The sequence below is a fragment of the Ananas comosus genome, linkage group 25 (assembly GCF_001540865.1).
Source record: "Ananas comosus cultivar F153 linkage group 25, ASM154086v1, whole genome shotgun sequence".
Classification (NCBI taxonomy): domain Eukaryota; kingdom Viridiplantae; phylum Streptophyta; class Magnoliopsida; order Poales; family Bromeliaceae; genus Ananas; species Ananas comosus.
In genome coordinates, this window is record NC_033645.1 from 1,065,640 (window position 1) to 1,085,880 (window position 20,241).

General features: G+C 37.8%; 4 protein-coding genes across 5 annotated transcripts; 2 read left to right on the top strand and 2 right to left on the bottom strand.

The window, feature by feature from the left end:
• LOC109703579 (putative NAC domain-containing protein 94) lies at positions 2,039-4,292 on the bottom strand. The gene is made up of 3 exons (XM_020224243.1): positions 3,984-4,292; positions 3,364-3,653; positions 2,039-2,791 (listed from the first exon to the last, which is right to left on the bottom strand). The coding sequence occupies exons 1-3, from the start codon at positions 4,159-4,161 to the stop codon at positions 2,351-2,353; spliced, it is 909 nt and encodes a 302-aa protein (XP_020079832.1). The 5' UTR covers positions 4,162-4,292; the 3' UTR covers positions 2,039-2,350.
• Positions 4,296-15,312, top strand: LOC109703705 (pentatricopeptide repeat-containing protein At2g17670). Its single transcript, XM_020224425.1, is given in 5 exon segments — positions 4,296-4,314; positions 11,782-12,206; positions 12,208-12,645; positions 12,844-13,331; positions 14,628-15,312. Coding segments are annotated over 4 exon segments (1,359 nt in total). The 3' UTR covers positions 13,321-13,331; positions 14,628-15,312.
• On the top strand, positions 14,628-17,130 carry LOC109703533. 2 transcript variants are annotated; one of them, XM_020224180.1, is made up of 2 exons: positions 14,628-14,701; positions 15,954-17,130. In XM_020224180.1, exon 2 carries the CDS (start codon positions 16,139-16,141, stop codon positions 16,961-16,963), a length of 825 nt encoding a protein of 274 aa, XP_020079769.1. In that variant the 5' UTR covers positions 14,628-14,701; positions 15,954-16,138; the 3' UTR covers positions 16,964-17,130. The 2 variants fall into 2 exon arrangements, with proteins under 2 accessions (XP_020079769.1, XP_020079768.1); XM_020224179.1 differs by having other exon boundaries at positions 14,634-14,721.
• On the bottom strand, positions 18,087-20,002 carry LOC109728992. The gene has a single exon (XM_020259573.1). It carries the CDS (start codon positions 19,105-19,107, stop codon positions 18,289-18,291), a length of 819 nt encoding a protein of 272 aa, XP_020115162.1. The 5' UTR covers positions 19,108-20,002; the 3' UTR covers positions 18,087-18,288.

The window sequence follows — 20,241 nt, forward strand, 5'->3', positions numbered from 1 at the left end:
GAAAAATAGAAACAGAAAGGAAATAGTATATAATATAGGGTTAATTTCATATAGATCCCTACAAATATAGTGAATTATAAATATATTCTTACAAAATTTAAATTTTATATATTATCTCTACAAAAGGCGTAATATTTTTAAATATATTCTTCTGGTTTGTTACCATTAAAATACGATTTATTTTATAAGTGAAATGACCTTTTTACCATCACAAATATGTTCCTTTAAAAGTCCCAACTATTAATTAAAGAGGTGTAAAATGGTCAATTTACTTTATTAACTAAATAGGGTTAAGTATTTTACCTATAGCTAACTAATTTTTTCTAACGGATCCTAACGGCAGAAATATATTTGAAAATATCAGAATTTTTACCTATGGCTAACTAATTTTTTCTAACGGATCCTAACGGCAGAGGTATATTTAAAAACATCAGAATTTTTATATAGACAACATATAAAAATTAAACTTTATAAAATATATTTATAATTTACTATATTTATAGGGATCTGTATGAAATTAATCCTATAATTGAGACATTTGGGTCAGGGTCCTGGACCTGAACCCAAATCCAATGCGTTAGCCGGTAAAATGATGTTGACCCGAATGTTTACGAATGTGCGATCCATGTGGGTCAGATCAAATGGGTCCCATCAAATTGGCCAATTTGAGAATTGAGACTTCCAAAACTGTGGGAGGTTGAGCTCCCAAGTCTACATTTTCCATAACACAACTTTTACTAAAAATTTAGGCTAAATTACAGAAAACCCCCCTATAATAACTCACTTTTTCACTTCCCTCCTAACATTTAAAAATCTACACTTTGCCCCCATGTAAAATAAAAAATATGCACTTCACCCCCTACCGTTAGGGTTCCGTTATAAAATAATTTTTTATGCCAAAAATACCCCTCCGCCATTGCTGCTGCCGCCTCCCCGCCCCGCATTATGCTCCCGTGGCCGTAATTCACGGTGCCGGAGGCGAGCACGTCGCTTCGCGCTGCGGGCCTCAGCGGCGCCGCACCGGGTTTCGCCGGGCCTCAACGGCGCCGCGCCGTGCCGTGCTCGTCGTGGAGGCCGCGGTGGGGATGATCGGGACGAAGCCCGTGCGGCGGTGCCCGGGTTTGGAAGCGGCGGCGCCCGGGTTTGGAAGTGGCGGCGCCGGCAGAGTTGTGAGCGGCCTTCCTGCTCGACCCGAAGAGAAACTCGCCGGAGTGAGTTTGGCGCCCCGCGAGGCCGGCGGAGGAGAGTGAGGAGAGAAGATGGAGAAGAAGACGATAATGGCGAGGGACAAAATGGTCATTTTACACACTGTAACCTCCTTGTGAATATTTTTCATTTTACAGAAGGGCAAAGTGTAGGTTTTTAAATGTCAGGAGGGAAAAGTGAAAAAGCGGGTTATTATAGGAGGGTTTTCTATAATTTAACCTAAAATTTAAGGAGATGGAGAATGATACTTTAAGATTTTATTACGATTACTGACCGTTCCTGGAGCAAGTGGCAAATAGCTTGGTGGCTCGCACTCAAGATCTAAGTTCGAATCTTAGTTGATTCACATTTCCAGCTAAGTTTATTTCTAAATGAAATAAACGAAGCGGGTAGCGTGCTACCTATCTCAAAAAATATTTGATTACGATTTCATTGACTGACTGTATCTAGCATAATTAGCTAGCTAAGGGCTAGCTTGATGATTGGTATTTGAGATTCTAAACGTTATTGCTTATGTAAATTTATTTCTAAAAAAGTAAGCGACATGAAAATCGTACTAGATTTTTCTCAAAAAAATATTATTATAATTTTAGAATGCAAAAAATGGAAGCCTCCTTTAGCATTATTATTATTTGTTTTCTCTTATTTGTTATATAAAATTTGCGTTGGTAAATTAAATTTTTTATTATTATTAACATCCTTCCAAAAAAATAGAGAACGGAAAAAAAAAAAAAAGAAAAAGAAAAAGAAAGCTGCTAAATTTTTTTTCATTGCCAAATAAATAAATAGCGCCAGCATTTCATAATTTATTCTCACACTCCATCGCGTGAAATTTATATTAAAAAAGTTAAAACAAAAGGACAATAAGATCAACTGAGCCCTAAATTGAGATTAGGCTCTTAAGTTCAGCTAATTAAAAGTTTACTTAAAATCGAATGCATTACAGTAGAGTGGTTTAGCAAAAGCAAACTGTACATAAAAACAATGTAGTAAAAATAAATTTACGTATACAAATAGATGCATAAATTGTTTTTTCTTTTTCTTTTTTTTCATGATCTCCACCACGATGTGATCCAATATTTATGATCCAAAAATGAATGGCTCCTTATTAATTCCTCTCGCTTAAATTTCAATTTCAAAAATCTCAAAAATTGAGCACACCACTAGCGTAGTAAGGAGACCACTGCTCCATCCACGGGCTACGTAGCTGCGTCAGGAACGGATCCTGCATCCACTCCAACCCGCTATACTTGGGAACCTCGAGCTCGGCGAGGCCGGTCGGTCGGACAAGTCGGTCGGCCGGTTGAGCGGCGGATTCGATCGTCGACGGCGTCGGTTCCGCCTCCACCTCTTCGCAGTAGTCGGCTGCTGCCCCCACCTCCTTCGTTTCGAACTCGAGGGGGCTCACGATGTCGTCCACCGGCGGCGGCGTCCATTTCTGGGAGCTCTCCTGATCAGAGCACGAAACGGAGTCCATCGCGGGCGAAGCGGAGATCTGCGGGGCCTCCGGCGCCATCGCCGCCCTCTGCTCCAGCTCCTTCAGCGACGTCGCCTTCCGGTATATCTTGCACAGCACTATGTCTTCCTGCATGCATCAATCACCTCTTTTCAGTGAAAAGATAGACAAAAAACAAAAAAGCAAACTGCGCAGAATTAGTCCCAATCGAATTCATGACCTCTCGGTGTGAAGAGGCTCAGGATTGATCAGAAACCTTTCTACCAAATGAGTCTTTTTTAGGTGCATCTTTTGCTATCAAATTTCACTCTTACATGAATTTTAAAGCGTCCTAAAATACAATTCAGCGGCAGAAGAGAGAGAGAGACATATCTCAAAAGACCAATCTGATAATTATTTTTCTTTTTTTTCCTCCAAAGTGATTTTTGGCTCTCCGAAGTGACTCTGATATTATATAAACTATAAGATCGGAGTGTTGATACCATTATGCATGAATCTTAAAGTTTTTTTGATTTTTACTCTCCAAAGTGGCTCAGATATTGCATTACTCAAAAAAAAATTATTTTCTATGAAAGGATCGATAAACCCTAGCCCAGAATATATTAATCCAAATTATTAGCACTAAAACCGCAGCTATAAATATGTAAGGCTCTCGTCTTATTACGTGATATGGGATTATTGGGATGTTACAGAATAATTACTTGGGGAGGGGCTGCTGCAGAAGCGGCAGCGCCATTAGCGTCGGGGAGGCGGTACTCGTTCATGACCCAGTCGGTCTTGGTGCCGCGGGGCGCGCGGCCCTGGTAGTAGACGAGGGTCTTCTTGAGGCCGATGAGGCGCTTGGGGTCGGCGGCGCTGCGGATGGGCCGGTCAGAGCCGGTGGCCTTCCAGAAGCCCCGCTCCGTCGTCCGGCTCGGCCGCCCCCCGTTCGCCTGCCGCCGGTCCCTCGGCACGTAGAAGTACCACTCTCTCTCGCCTATCTTTGCTAGACCTGCACAAAATCTCTACATTATAACAAACTTCACGATATAATTAATAACAAAATTAATATTTTCCTTTAATAATATTTAACTTTAAATATTATCTTCGGTCTTACCGTTTCGACCAAAAAACAACAACAACAACAACAACAACAAAACTTAAGTTGTATCACTTATTTTAGAATTTTGCATTGATCATTCCAAAATGTACACTTTGAAGTTACGTGAATACAATTTAAGTTTTCGGAGAACAATGATTTTGAAGTTACATGAATACAATTTAAGTTTTTGGAGAACAATAATTATTCGAACAAGAGATTTGGAGCGGGAAAAGGAGTTACTTGGGAGGTCCCAGGGGTTGTAGCGGTAGAGATGGACGGTGGCGATGACGTCGAAGTGGAGCTTCTTCCCGTTGACGGCGCGGCGGAGGTAGAAGTCGAGGAGCTCCTCCTCCGTCGGATGGAACCTGAATCCCGGGAGCTCCACTTCCGCTGTTCCACTACTCCGCTGCATCTCCATTTCAGTTACTTTTTTCCTTTTGGGTGTAAGTTACCTCTTCTTGTTTCTCCTTCTTGTATGTTGTAGCTGTAGTTATTTATACTCTTTTTTTCTTAATCTCGTATAGTCGTTGTTCACACTTCTCTCCTGGGGCTATGCTGGTTCAGGAGGGAGGTAAATGAGAGGTGGATTATATAGAGGAGAAATCGTGGGGCCCACCAGAGCTTCCCAATTCCATTTTGATCGGGGACTATTTTTCCTGCACCTGATCGATGTGTCAATATATTTCATGCACCATGACTCTTAAGAGCCGTTTGGTTCAAAATTTATAATATTTCTAAAATTTCTAAAATATTATACATTTTATACTTGATATGACAAGTATTTTACTAATTTACCAAGTCATTTGAACCGAGAGATTGCTAATAACAAATATATAATAATGATTCTTACCAAGCATAAAAATAAAAACAACTTATAATTCATAATAATCTCATATTTCTACTATCTAAAAATCTACAATAATTTTATTACTTCACTATTACATTTTATAACAATCCAACATGGATTGAATTGTGTAACGATTTGAATATATTCAGTGAAAAATATGAGTATGTGTCAAAATATTAAAAAATGTGAACCAAATTAGCTATAAGTTACTTTAATAAAAAAAATCTTTGCATTAAAAATTAATCCTGTTTGATATTATTGTGCCAAAAAAAAAAAGCAAAAGTATATAAAGATATGTTTTTTTATTTTTTTTACTTGGTGGAATAGTAAAAATTATAATGTTTGTGATATTTGCAATATATGTATCTTTGACAAAAATAAACGAATTATTTTTCGTCCATTACACTTTCACACTATAGATAACGCATCTTCTCCAAAATATTATAATCTTTTATAAGAAATATTTTTTCCACAATTAAAATTTTAAATTAAAATTATGTAAAATAAACGTTTGTAAAGAAAGCTATAAAGTCTCGTAGGACTCGAACTCACATTGATTTCCTAATCTAACATCATATTAAATTAGATGAAACGAAATATTTTAATATTCATGATAAAAGATATTTACACCAATATTAAGTATGGTACATGAGATGTGCGGATACACCCGGTGCAGGCATAATTTCTCCTAGCGATCAGGTTGATATTTTTTTTTTATTTAATTTATATTATATATTTTTTCGAGTAAAGTGATCAGGAGGACTTGAACTTTTACCAAACGAGAAAAAGACATGTAATTAAAGGAGACGCGTCATTGAATTGATTAGCACTAATTAATCAGGGGTTTGTTACAAGGTGGTTTCCTTAAACTTAGTTTAATATGCCACGTCGCATTATTATGTTTACCTCTTCATACGTAATCATTTGCAAGTGTAAATGTGAGGTAATTAATTATTTTTCTATAGGAATATTAATAATTAAGATTAGATATATCATTAGATAAAATATTAATTAGGAGAGCCATATCATCAAATGGATAGGATTGCCGTTGCTCTCGAAGAAACACGGGTGGAATCATCTTATAAATTAATTTTTTAACTGTAATAAATTAATTAACTTGTTAAGTAACTAACCATTTTTGACCCACATAATTAAGAGATTATTAATAATTGAGTTTTCTAGAATTGTAGGACTCTTACACTCACCAGTCATTGGTCTTTTAAGAAATTTGTTAACCACAAACACTCAATCCTTGAATTACAATTTTTTTTTTCATTTCTTTTATTAATTGTGTTAATCTATGTTTAGTTATGTGGACTTTTAATCAAGGGGGTGTTTCATTCCCAGGAAAATATTTCTGAAAATAACTTTTGGTTTAAAAAACTGACCGTCCCTAACGCAAGTGACAAAGGATTTGGTGGCTGGTATCCGAGACCCAAGTTCGAATCCTAATTGATTCACATTTTCAATTAAGTTTATTTCTAAATGAAATAAACGAAGTAGATAGCATTCTACCTTTCTCTCTAAAAAAAAAAGAGCTTTTGGTTTGGAAAAGTATTTTTCATCTATTTCGTTCTGATCAGAACATGTAGTCTCCCTGAAAAAAAAAAATCTAAAATCTGTAGAAAAGTGTTGTAAACGAATTTTTTTTCTCATGAAAACTACTTTTCTAGAAAATAATTGTTCTGTTCACAATTTTCCGAGGAATCAAACACCCCCTAAGCATTAAATAAAAAAAGAAGGTTATGTCTTTTCTAAGAACCTCGAGTGATATTTCTAATCAAATTGTGGGATTTTGATCATCTTCTATAGTTTCTAGCTAGATTCTTTAATCGATTGTCTCATATATATTTGATTCCTATTGTTGTTAAATTTTACTTATTTTGTCTATTTACTTTCCTAATTGTCGGGTAAAAAAAGGCTATAAGTTACCCAAATAAATAATTGTAGAGAAAGTTAAAATATAGCTAAAAATTCTCTATAATTAGGAGAAATATTGTTTTGTAATACTACAATCCCAGATTGGTAAATTCAATTATAATCGTGTGAGTAACGAAGAATTTTATGAAGAATAATTTTGATATTTTGAAATATGATAAACTTAATTGAAGTAATAAAGTAATTAAGTCAACTATTTAACACGTAATCTTTCAATTAAGTCTCGTTTGTTGTCCATTTTAATTTTATTAACACCATTTTCCTGTAGTAGGATGGTAAAAGATAGCTAGCTATGTTAAACTCATTGAAAGTTGAAACTAGTGTGAGAAAATGCTAAATGGTGATGTTGACTTTGACCTAAAAGAGATTGCTTGGAATAAAGAGAGAATAAGAGGAATAAGACCGTTGAATAAAACAATTGGTGGGACCAGATAATACGAAGGAGATATTCACCACTTATTATTCTCCATTTACTGAGTCAATATATATATATGTAGTGTTCTCCTGCATTGTTCCAAAATTAGGGTGCTGTTTTTTTTTTGGCCATATATGTGTTTGTTGAACAAGTCATGTTCACCTAAATATTCCTGTGCTAGATGTGTTGAAGTGTTCCAACATGATGTTTTCTTGTGAGGATATGATATCAGATCGTGCTGGTTTTAATCAGTGTGAATACCTTAAGGTTTCATTTGGTTCGGGTATAAGCAAGAACTAGTTATACCAGGGATAGGTACAAGGATGAATTTTTATAAGAACAATGGTATTTTTTTGTTTGTATGAAAATATGAGTATAAGCTGGAACTAGAAAAATTACGTTTGGATGGTTATTGGGAATAAGAGGAATAGTTATTAGTTATAAATAGAAAATAATGATATTATCCCTATAATTGAATTTTAATTTTTAAATTTTAAACTTATAAATTTAAATTGAAAATTAAAAATTGTAACTTTTAAATTTTAAAATTTGAGATTAAAATTTAAAATTATAATTTTAAATATCAAATTTTAAATTTAAGACCAAATTTAAATTTCAAAGATATAAAATAGCAAATTAAAATTTCAAAACTAAAAATATCAAATTTAAAATTTAAACTTTAAAATTTTAAATTATAAATTTAAATTATAAATTTTTAAATTTAAATTTAAAATAAAAATATCTCTCTCTCTCTACCCAGGGGTGGGAACAACTTATTCCCACCCCTTGTTCCATACCTGAGTGGGAACAAGTTGTTCCCACCCCCCAAATCTTTGTTTGGGTATAAAGGGGGGATAACCCTCTTATCTCCCTCTTTATACCCGAGCCAAACACCACTTAAGAAGTCCGAAATTGACATGATATGATATGATACAAAATAAAAAGTAAATTACTTTGAATATTTTAGGTCGTATTGTAAATATTTTAGACAATATCCAGAGTAATTCAACTAATACGATTATCAAACATGAACACAAGTTCATGAACTTGAATTGCTTAGGTCGTATTGTAAATATTTTTGCTTATCGGATTTTTCTTCTTTTTGTTGTCAATATCAGTTCACGTGAAATAGTTTACATTATATATATTCGCCGTGCAGGAATATGTATATAAGGTTATGTCTTAACAACTGCTTATCAAATCGATTTGCTGGGTAACATTTAGTTAAAAATCCGGTTTCTTAGATGAGTACAATGAGATGGAGAAAAGGATGAGATCATGAATAGGACTCAGCCCAATTGCCAGGTCTAGATGAAGGCCATGGCCTAATAAAAAAAAAGAAATTGTTGCCTAGACCTCCTCCATTTCATACATTTTTTAATCTTCATAGCTTTATAAGTAAATAACATCAAAATTAGTAAACTTTACTAAGTGATGAAGATTTTAATAACTGCAGGAATGAAAGATAAATTGGCTGGGAGGTCTAAAATGATACAGTGGACCAGTGTGACAATAAATTTGAGTCAAGGTCAATCCTACATAAGAGAGAAAGATTAGAAAGTTCTAAAAAGAAAAAAAAAAAAAAATCAAACTGAATTGAGTCATGCATAGCTGTGGCTGTTTAATTCCGCTAATACGAATAAGGAATCTGGACTTTTTTTTCGCTACCTGAGAAGATGTGGTGGTCACACATCTGCTGCCTAAATGATGACCCCAACCTAGGAACTGCAGGAATTCAAATTAACACACTTGCCATAATTTCGTATGCTATTTTTATGATCGAACCTCGAACCTGAAGGACGATAATTTGCGAGTAATAGTGACCGACTGAAGAAAGTGGTTGTTCATAATCTCTGACCGTAGAATGATTCGGCTCCATTAACTGTAGTCGTAGCAGTCAAACGTGCACACTTTGATGTTCTGGAGGATTCGAAAAATTTGTAAGTGCTTAAAAGCTAGGATTATAAATGACAGTGAAACTATCGATTACTTTCAAAGCTTAGGTTTCTCTAGAATGATATTTTTTTCTTAAACTTTAATTATATCTTCAGTAATTCTTTTATGACCGGACTCAAGACCTATTGATAAGTCCAAAGTGAGAAAAAACTTCGCCACTACCAAATAGAGGATGCGAATTAATGTGAGCCATCATATCGTAGTTAATTTGCTTTCAAATTAAACGACAGAAAATTAAACAAAGTTAGGAGTCTTGGGGAAATTCGAATTTAGGATCTTCTACACTGATTTTGGCGAATAGTGCTTTTTTGATAATAATGGTAGGAGCAGCAAATATGAAAGACCGATGCTCCTCCGGTGACAATTCAAACCACCATTTTATTGCATCTAAAGAAGAAGAATTTTGAATATTCCATACTTTCTAAGCTACTAAATCTGGTTGGACTTTGATCACCATGCTTTCAAACTTAAGCCCAAAAAAAGAGTTTGTTTCATGAGTAACTTCTTTTGATCAGTTGTCCAAGTCTTTGGCTATTTCTACCAACTCATAACAATGTCTGTGCTTTCTTTGTTTGTTTGGCCAATGGCCAGTACTGGATTTGTCTCCGTTGCCGAATTTCTAAGCTGCAGACCTTGACTGGTGGAGTCAGCCTCAAGATGCTGGACCATACTGAAGTCTTCCCACTAGAACAATAAGCAAGTCCTTATAGTGGAAGACAAAACTACTTGGACTTCAACAGTTACCAGATGATCATAGCTTGTGTGTCGCAGAATCTATTATTATTACTTTTCTCTCTCTCTCAAAAAAAAAAAAGATTACGTAAATTATACGATTGCAGATATATTTTCATGCTACTTCTATATGCCGAGAGAGAGTTATGAATGCGATCGAAAACTAAGCTGTTAGATCTGAATCCATATTTAGACAATCTACAAATTGTCGAGAGCACGAATACGACCCGCCAATTCGAGTTGCCAATCTAGTCCTTGAGACATCGCAGGTCATTAAACCCTTGGCTCACAGTGTTTGGTTAGTTAATTCTTTGTGGACTGGGTTAAGTGGAACCTCCCATCAGCAACGGGCCAGAGTTGCGCAATTTTGAGCTCATCTTTTTATACATGCAAGCAGGAAGTGGGGACCCATTGCTTCTGGAAGCCACCTTAATAAAGACTTTGGCTTCTCTAGCTGTTGTCAGCAGAGAGTCTGTCCATTTCGGGAGGAATTCTACACTGTCACACTTACACCACGTCATCAATAACAAACCAATCATATTTTTTCTTTTCAAACAAAAGTACAATAAAATTATTTTTTTATAATCATGATGGGTAGGGATGCAAACGGATCCGGGTTGGCGGAGCTCCCGCCCCGATCCGTCCCGACGAGAGCAATAAATGGGAGAAAATTAATAAACGGATTCGGGGCAGAAAACAAGGTAAATTTAACAATCCCAGAATGATTCGGGGCAAGAAACGGGAGAAATTTTGACCCGCCCCGAATCCGCTCCGAAAATTATTTATATTTTAATGCCTAAAAAAATAATGTATTTACAAAAAAATTTAAAATAAAAATAAGTTAGTACTCGCATTTCTAATGTATTTGAAATTTTTGAATTTTATTTTGAATTGTAATTGATAGTTTTGATTTTTATAATTAATATTATTAAATTATATATATAATATTATTAAAAATTATTATTTTATATTTTACAAAATATTAATAACATTATAATTTTATAAAAAATATTAGTTGGCGGGGCGGATTTGGGGAGGCAGGTTAAGAAGCGAGGTGGATTATGGGATGTATGTTTTAACCCGTCACGGATTTGGAGCGGGAGGAGGGGCAGGGCTCCCCCTCCAGATCCGCCTCATTTGCATCCCTAATGATGGGACATGTATATATCTAAACGGAGAGATTTGATTAATTTGTTACGCTATGTCACCAATATACCCGGTGTATTCTAGATTTTTTTCCATTTCGGCCTTGGGAAGTATTTAGCAATAAAAAATATTTGCGACTGACTTTTGCTATGTTAGAAAGCAAGGACATAATTTTGAAGCTTAAAAGCAAAAATAAAGCTTCCGATAATACTTCTCAAATTTTATAAAAAAAAATTTTAAGATGAATGTATGTATATCTTACACCTCTTTTAGAATATATTGGTAGCATTGCTTAAATGCAAAAGCAAAAATATAACTCGCACTTTTGGCCTTGAAACTATAAAATGGTGATATTTCAGCTCTCAAACTTTATTTTATTATAATTTCTGACACGAACATCTAAAATTATTGCAATTAAGTCTCTTAGACTAATTTAGTTGGTTAGATGCTGATATGCTGATGTGATATCTTAATTACTGCTACACCATTAATTACAAAATTGATATATTATCGCAACATCAGCAACAAATCAACATTTAGTTAATTAAATTGGCCTATAAGGCTTAAATGTAATAGTCTAGAAAGTTTGAGCTAGATGTTATAATAAATTAAGGCTTGAGAGCCAATCTGTAATACTGGTCACAGTTTGAGGACCAGAAGTGAAATTTAACCTAAGCAAAACTAGACACAAACATACATTAATGTCCCGACGGGGCCGGTAGGGTCCGGTCCGGTCCGGTCCTTGCCTAACTTTTTTAGTTTCAGGCCCGGCCAATTTAGAGCGGAGCCTAAGCGAGATCAGCCCATGTAAGGCCTAGTTGTGAATTCAAGCCCATTATCTGAATTCAAGCCTATTAACAACCGAGCCCTTTTATGAATTCTAAAACCCTACTCAGTCTCGCCTCTCTCCATTTCCAGCAAGTATTCGAGGAAGGAGAAGAAGAAGAAGAAGAAGAAGAAGAAACTGAAACCCTAATACAAAGAATCGCCCCGCCATGGGGAAGCTCCCTCCTTCCATGCGCTCCGCCAAAGTCCCCCTCGCCCTCCTCAAACCCTCCCCTTCTTCTTCATTTCCTTCTCCTTCTACTTCTCCTGCTCCTCCGCACTCCAAACCCTACCCCTTCTTCGCCTCCAAAACCCTCACCAAGCCCAAGAGCAAGAAGGAGAAGAAGAAGCAAACCCTAACCCTAACCCCAACCCGGAGGGGGAGAGCGCGCCTTGGGTGGAGGTACACCTCTTCCGGCGAGGGAGAGGCCCCGTCGGCTTCTTCCTCCACCTCTCCCCCTCCTTCTCCCCCGACCGCTCCACCTTCCTCCTCCTCCTCTCCCACTCCGCCGCCGCCGCTGAAGACGACAACGCAGACGACGCCGCGCTGAGCCACGTCGTGCGCGTCCTCGACCTCATGGCGGGCGCCGGGCACGCGCCGGACGNCCGCCGCCGTCGACCTCGCCGTGCGCGCGCTCTGCTCCGCCGGCCGCCTCGACGACGCCTGCGGCCTCGTCCGCCACGCGGCGCTCCGTACCGATCCCCGCCCCGCCCCGCCCGACGCCTACACGTACAACTTCCTCGTCCGCCGCCTCGCCCGCTCCCGCCCCGTCTCCGCTGTCTACGCATTCATCGAGGAGCTCCGCCGCGACGCGGGGCTTCGCCCCGACCTCGTCACTTATACCATCCTCATTGATGCGGTGTGCCGCAGCGGCAACCTCCGAGAGGCGGTGAGGCTCCTCGGAGTCCTCACGGACGCTGGGTTCAAGCCCGATTGCTACCTTTACAACACTATCATGAAGGGGTATTGCATGATGGATGAGTGCGGCGGCGTGATGGAGGTGTATAACCGGATGCGGGACGAGGGCGTGGAGCCCGACCTGGTAATGCAAAAAAAAGCTCCTTTTCCTCAAATACTTAAAGCTGTTCTATTCATGATGGTCCAATATGTGAGTTTAAAATAAGCTGTAGAAAATTAAATGGCCTCCACCTGGTCCGATACCATGTAAACCATACGAATTTATCAAAAAGTTGAAGCTGCTAGAGAACCTTGTTTGTAATTAATCGGTTATACTCGACAGGTAACGTATAATACTCTTGTGTATGGGCTTTCCAAGGCTGGGATGATCAGCCAGGCGAGGAAGTTCTTGAGCGTGATGGCCGAGATGGGGCATTTCCCCGACACGATCACGTACACAGCACTGATGAGCGGGATGTGCAGGAAGGGTGATGCATCGGGGGCGTTAGGGTTGCTGGGGGAGATGGAGCAGAAGGGGTGCGAGCCGAACGAGTGCACGTATAATACGTTGCTGATGGGGCTGTGCAAGGCCAAGTGTTTGGATAAAGCGGTGGAGCTGTATGGGATGATGACAGCTGGCGGTATGAAAGTGGATTCGCCGGCTTATGCGACATTTCTGAGGGCGCTCTGTCGGGCGAACAGGGTCGCTGAGGCTTATGAGGTGTTTGATTATGCAGTGGGCAGCAAGAGCTTGATGGACGTGGCTGCTTATATGGCTTTGGAGAACTCGCTCAAATGGCTGAGAAAGGGAAGAGTATAATCAATTCGTTGGTAAGTTTGGCATTTATAAACCCCCGGATTTATGTTGAAATTTACTTTTTGCTAGTATTTCATGAGAAATGAAAGTATGAAGTTGAGCCTAGATGCTATGTAGATGAGAGAAAGCGAAAAGTTCTGCATAAGTATATTACCTGTCGCTGAAATTCTTGCAGGTTACAAAAATTTAGTGGAAATTAAGATAAAATAAGTGAACACGGAGATAGGCAAAGAGATCCCTAGCTTGGGGGGTAAAAAGGAAATATATATTTGCTTTTGAAACTTCAATGCGAGATTGCATGCGTGAGATTGCATGTGCGAGTAAGTGATTGTTTACTCTCTGTTGATTGCCACTCTTAAGGTTGCTAAAATGAACTCTGGTGGAGGGCGGCCACCATTTATATCAGTAGTTCATCAATTGTTATTTTATTGATTTAGAAATATTCAAATCAAAATATTCCGTCAGATCTCTCATGAAGTAACATTAGAATAACTGGTGAGCTTACTTGAGGAATAATTGCCTTTCCTATTTTTACTATTTATCTCTGCTTGAGGAATAATTGCCTTTCCTATTTTTACTATTTATCTCTGCTGTCTTTTCCATTGACTAATTGAAAAGCTTGATTCGAAATTGATGGTAAGTTTCGTTTGTAGTCAATGGATAATTTGTTGGGATTATAACTCTGAAAAAGAAAGATCTCCATTATTTTCTTTCAACTCGGGAGAAATAATAACTAATTCAAACAACTGCTTCAAATACCGTATTGGGACGGAAGCAAGTACGTAGAAAGGATGTTGAAGATGTACTAAATCATCTAAAATCCAGCTCAAGAATTGTTAAAATAACAAGGTGTTTTTCTGCATGCTTTTCTCAAATGAAGGTGTTCTGTGCAATGTAAATCTTATTTAGCTTATCCAGTTTCTGTCTGTAAAGGATTCTGATTGTCAGGGCCTCTTCTGGATTTTTATTGCATCTTTGTATTGCAAAATTTATGCATTGAGGGCTTTTTCCGAAAATCAACAGCATGTATATTCTTATAATGCCGAAATTTCTTTCATTCATTCCCTTCTTTGAGATGTGAAAGTATAATTGTCGACATGGTTATATGAAGAAAGAGGCCTCATGCAGCTCATGCTCTGACTTGATTAGTTTGTGGTGTAAAGCATTTTATGTTGAAGGCGGACAATTTTTGTGTCTGAAATCAGGCTGTATTTAGATTCGGCTTATATTATGACTTAACTGCTTTAATCGTTGAGATAATATTTTGAAAGATGTAAATGTGATATTCTTTTTTCCTTTTTCTGTGGTAGTCGAATGTCAAGGTGGAGGTGTGAAGCAAGCCTAAAGGCGGGCAGAATCATTTTCATGCATAGTCAGCAAACTGGTAATGAGCTATTACTGGAGGTATTTTTTTTTTAAATTTCGGGAAGAGAGCTTATTTATGGTGTTCTTTACTGAATAGCTTCTTAGTTATCAGGTATTCTGTGCACAAACATGTGTTTAATTGTAACAGCAGGTTATTAATGGATTATGGCCATGGTCATGTTCCCCGCATGTAATCGAGCAGTTTCTGGGGCAGCTACACATATTAGCAGCCTCAACATGCTCCCACCAATTGAACCTTCAAAAATAATGGCAAAACTAATGGCAAAGTCACTGATAGCAGCCTCAACATGCTCTTTCTTACCAATTGAACCTTCAAAAGTAAAGGCAAACTTTGTACTGAAGTTGAGCAGCTGAATATTTGTTGATTTGTTAAAGCGAACAATTCTTTGTAAGAACAAGTGAATTATTCTGCCAAACAAGAAAAAATATATCTTCTGCTGTTCCTGTAAGAATACTAATGTTTGTATTTGTAACCTACACTAATGTTTTATTTTCAAGTTCTTTTTTCTCTTTGTTCGTAAACTACACTAATGTTCTATTTGTAACCAAAGTGAGGATGCAAGGATGCACATTCGTATATGTATACATGTATGTATTAATTAATAATGACATATGTATGCATGTTGATATGTATATGGTTATGTATATGCGAACATTTATTTTGAAGTTTTGAGCGGTTGGTTTGAAATTGCCCCAAATATGTAATCTAAGCTATCTCTTGAAATAGTGAGCCAATCCAAAAAAAGAAAAAAAAAACTTCTTAAATTAGTTAAACTAATATTTAATACTTTTCTTTATATTTTAATTTAGTAGTCAAAAGTTTGTACATCGCAAAGTTACTGGCTAATTTCTCTTTATTTGGGTCTTTTGGGTGGAAATAAAACTAGTTGAGTATTTGTTGTTATTAACTAGTTGGGTAAAATAAAACTTTGGTGATGATTATAATCTAAGTGAGACATCAACTCAAGGAAGAAATCAAGATGTGATCCATTGCAAGTTTCAACACCAAGCACCCAATAGCATTTTAAAGAGCTCGAGATCTCAGCCTTGGATAATTGTTTATTTATTATAATACTCTCACCAAACCATAATTATCTAGGGTGAATTATAATGTCTCTGCTCTCAATGCACTACTAACTTGTGAGACCCCCGTGTGGTGGATCTTGTTACCTATAATAGTAGCATGACAACCTTTAAAACACTTCATCTCTTTGTACTATTGAGTTGTTAAATATGAAACATGTTTGCAGCAATGGATGCAAGAACCATGCAAAAGAAGATTTAAATGGGTGTCACATGGGAGATTTGTTTGATGATGTTCTTGGTGCCTCCTCATCCAACTACATTATGGTTTTGGTTTATAAGCAAAGGGGGAGTTGAATGATCAATCTTATCACTCTCACAAGAAGAAGTCCTTGATAACTTAGGAGCAAAAATGGCTTGTCATTTTCGATCCATAAGTATGCCTACGAAACGCTCCGCCGTGCTGAAGTTTGAAGAAGTGCCGCAGAAGCTAAGAGCTTCTGTGGATTCTTCCTCCTCAACCGCGCAGATGATGTTAGATAGGGTGAGAGGGATCGGATATTTGTATGAATGCATCGAGGAGCTTCTTTCTTTGCCGAGCAACCAAAATGGTCTATCGCACCCGCAACAATGGAAATGGGTGGAAGGAGAACTGGAAGAGTCTGTTGCATTGCTCGACACCTGCAGTGCAATGCGGGAGAACTTGGCTGCAATGAAAGCGCACATTCAGGAACTCAAATTCACGATTCGAAAAGGGAAAAATGCAGCCATTGAAAGCAAAATGCAAGGTTACATTCGATTGGTGAAAAAGGCAAATAAGGATATCAAAAAGCAGATGCTTAACCAGTGTGGGGCTATTTCTCACATGAAAAAGCATCAAGATCTATCAAACACAATCAGGCTATTGATCGAAGCGAGAGAGGTCGCTGTCTCTTTCCTCCAAACTGCTATGTCATTCTTGTCAAAAGAAATGGTCAAGCCCAAGACTAGCAAGTGGCCTCTTCTCTCGAAGACATTTCAAAAGAGGAAAGTAGCATGCGATGAGGAGCGAGAGGATGAAACCTTATTCTTTGCTTCTTTTTCTAGCAAGGATTTCAATGAACAGAATGCTCTGACGGCGCAAAACCAATTGCAGACATTAGAGGCCATCATTGAAGGTCTAGAGGTTGGACTAGAATGCCTATTTAGACAACTGATCCATTGCAGGGTTTCGCTTCTTAATATTTGTAGCTTATGAAAGATTTCTTCATACCTTGATCCTCTAGCACTTATTAATTGGCATCCGCATTTTAGAGGATTCGCTGATTGGAAATCTTTCGTCCTTGTACACAAGTATACAACTCAAATGATGTATAGCATGCAGTTGCAAATTGAGATTGCGTGTCTAGTCCTTTTTGATCACAAGATCTATGCTTTTGCTAAGTTTTTAGTTCTCGTCTTTTGCTTGTACTGGTTTTGAACGACTTTGTTGCTTCCACAGAAGATTTGCATGATGTGTAAATTAGTTTCAGCTACTCAGAACATTTACACACATCTGGGTGGAAAAGGACATAATTATGAATATTGATTAATAAGGCTTAGTGTATCTGGATGAATGTTTTCAGAGTAATTTCTTATGCATCAGTCAATACTCGCAAAAATTTGACTTGAAGATCGATAAGCAGGTAAGATTGTTAGCGCTTAGTACTCTCTGATCCTCAACTAAGATTTCTTTTTTCTGATTGTTTGGTTCTTCCTGTACTAACTACTAACCAACTAGTACTGAAAATCAGAAATAAAATTTCTCTACATCTGTTGATGCTCCTGGCACATGAAAAGTGATGACAAAAGAATGACGCATCATTCACCATTTCTTCAAATGCTTTTCTACTTAGCAACCATCAAATGAGATTGAATGTAGAGTAAAAGAGACAATTTCAATTTATGATCTAGCGGCGATTGTTTTTGTTTCGTTTGCTTTGTTGTTACCCAAATAGGGTTTATCCCTGTTTACTCAAAAAAAAAAAAAAAATTATGATCTAGCTGTCAAGCTACTCTATGCTGGGAATTTGCCAAGTGTTTAAGGTAGAGCGGAAAGGAAAAATTTAAACTTAGCAACTTAAGAACCGAAAAATGATTACAGTTTGTTGGGAACAATACACCCTTCTATGTGTTCTTTGGAGAGCTTTAAAGATCCAACTCTTCTTTACACTCAACGAGTTGCTTCACTTGCTATGATCTGTATATGAAACTGCCACAATTTGTCTTACAGGTTTGTCGAAATGAGTGCCTCAGGTAAGCAAGAGAGAAATATGTAAACTTTGTAAATAAGCAAGCAGACAGATATCAGTGAGTGAAACAACCTTCAGTCTCATTATGTAACCATTTAAGACATCTAATGGTTGTTAAAAGACAATAAATTTAGATAAATGTCTTTGTATTGTCGAATCAGATATACAATTTGTTGGATGTTTTGTACATGATGCTATATAGACTCTATACAATAAAAAATGTTGAAATTGATAAACCGATCCTCTGCTAATGGATCGTTATCATGAGGGTTAGGGATCGGAGGTTGAGAATTTATGAGCTGAGGATATTTAGAAGCGAAACTCTGCTCTGGATCAGTCGCCTGAACAAGCTTTCTAGTCCGTTTTCTAGACCTTCAATGGTGAGCGCCAACATCTGCAGCTGTCTTTGTAGCTTCACAATCTTCTCCTTGCTATCTTTGCAGGAATATGAAGAAAAGAGCAATACATCGTCGTTCTCTTCTTCGCATTCCACTTTCTTCTTGTGCAACGTCCTCGTGACGACAGACCACTTGCTCGTCCTCGGTTTCACCATTCTTGTAGACAAGAATGAGAAAACAGATTGGAGGAAAGCGAACGTGATCTCCCTCGCCTCCATCGAAATCCGCATTGCGTTTAATAGATCTCGATCTTCTTTGATGGCTGCAACTACACATTTCTTTCCCATCTGCCTCTTGGTATCCTTGTTTGTGTTCTTACTCAAGCGAACGAAAGATCGCACTTTGCTTTCAATAGCCGCATCATCTCCTCTCCGAACGGCGGATCGAACATCTTGAACATGCTCCTTCATAGCAGCCAAGCTATCCGTCATTGCGGAGCAAAGGTCCAACAGTCTGACAGAGCCTTCCAGCTCCGCTTCTACCAATTCCTTCCGGTTAGGATGGGAGAGAGCATTTCGGTTGCTTGGTAAGCAGAAAACCTCGTCGATTCGGTCGTACAAATCTCTGAGCCCGTTCAAGCCATCGCACATCATCTGCGCAGTTGCGGAGGATGAAGCCGCACAAGCCCGGAGCTTGTCGAGCTCTTCTTCGCACTTGATCTCCGCAGAATGAGATTTCGAGGGCAAGCTGATGGACCGAAGATGGCAAGCCATTCTTTTTCTGTTGGTTGTAGAAGATTCTTCTAATCTCTATGAAATTTGCTTGGCCTGATCCTCGGCCTCGCCTTCTACTTATATACCGCAGTCTCAAATTTTCTCAAGGAGACAACGCGAATCTCAGCCACCCGAGTGCTCATGTGCTGCCAATGTGGATGCTAGTATTCAAGATGGTTCTTGCAGCCATTTCCACAAACATTTGATGGACAATTTTCTTTATTATTATCATCTCTCGTGCGATTTCGGATGCCCGACTTCCTAATTCATATGCCAGCTATGTCATGCTTCAATCTCCAACAGCAGACACCCACCGCGCGAATTATACAACGGCGGTTAGAAGGAATCATTACGTAGTCGGCGCGATTTCGCGACGCGAATAATGAACCAGAACCTGGGGATTGGTTTGATGGGGGAGACACCGAGAATCTCGGCCAGTGGAGCTATCATGTGTTGTTAGCGTGGGTTTTGGTGCTGTTTGTGATTCTTGTAGACATTACCACAAACAGCTTGTGCTCGTAGTTGGAGACCACACAACTCATACAAGGTAACGAGAATCTTAATTTGCTTCAGGTCCAAGCCAAGGCCTATTAAAGCAAAAAAAGATGATTTTTTTTTTTTATATAAAAAAAACACTCCAAGAAATGCGTTGACCTCTACATACCAACATTTCATTACATGGGTTGGTAGTTAAACGGTTTGTACTTCCGAGATTAACAAAAAGGGTAAAAATGTATGCAGAATAGTTCAACTGCAGGTCACTCTTAGATAGCTCCTGGACTTTTCCGTTTTTCTGATTGATAATGGGACGTCTGAATTAATGATATCAGAATCGCCGAAAATGATCAAAAATTCATGTTTTTTTGTAAAAAAAAGATCACAAAATTGAATAGAATAGAGGATAAAATTCTTGAATTTGAAATCAGAGTTATAGATTTTGATTTAGAATGTTAAAAAATTTAAATGAGAAAACATTTCATATAGGCTTTTAAAATTGCCAACTTCTACACCAGTTAATTAGTAGTTTAATGATGCATCATCATTAAATAAGTACTTGGAATTTCTAGGGCATGTTTGAACCTGCTCGTGCTTTTGCTTTTTTTTTAAAAAAAAGTTCTAGTACAATATTTGGTA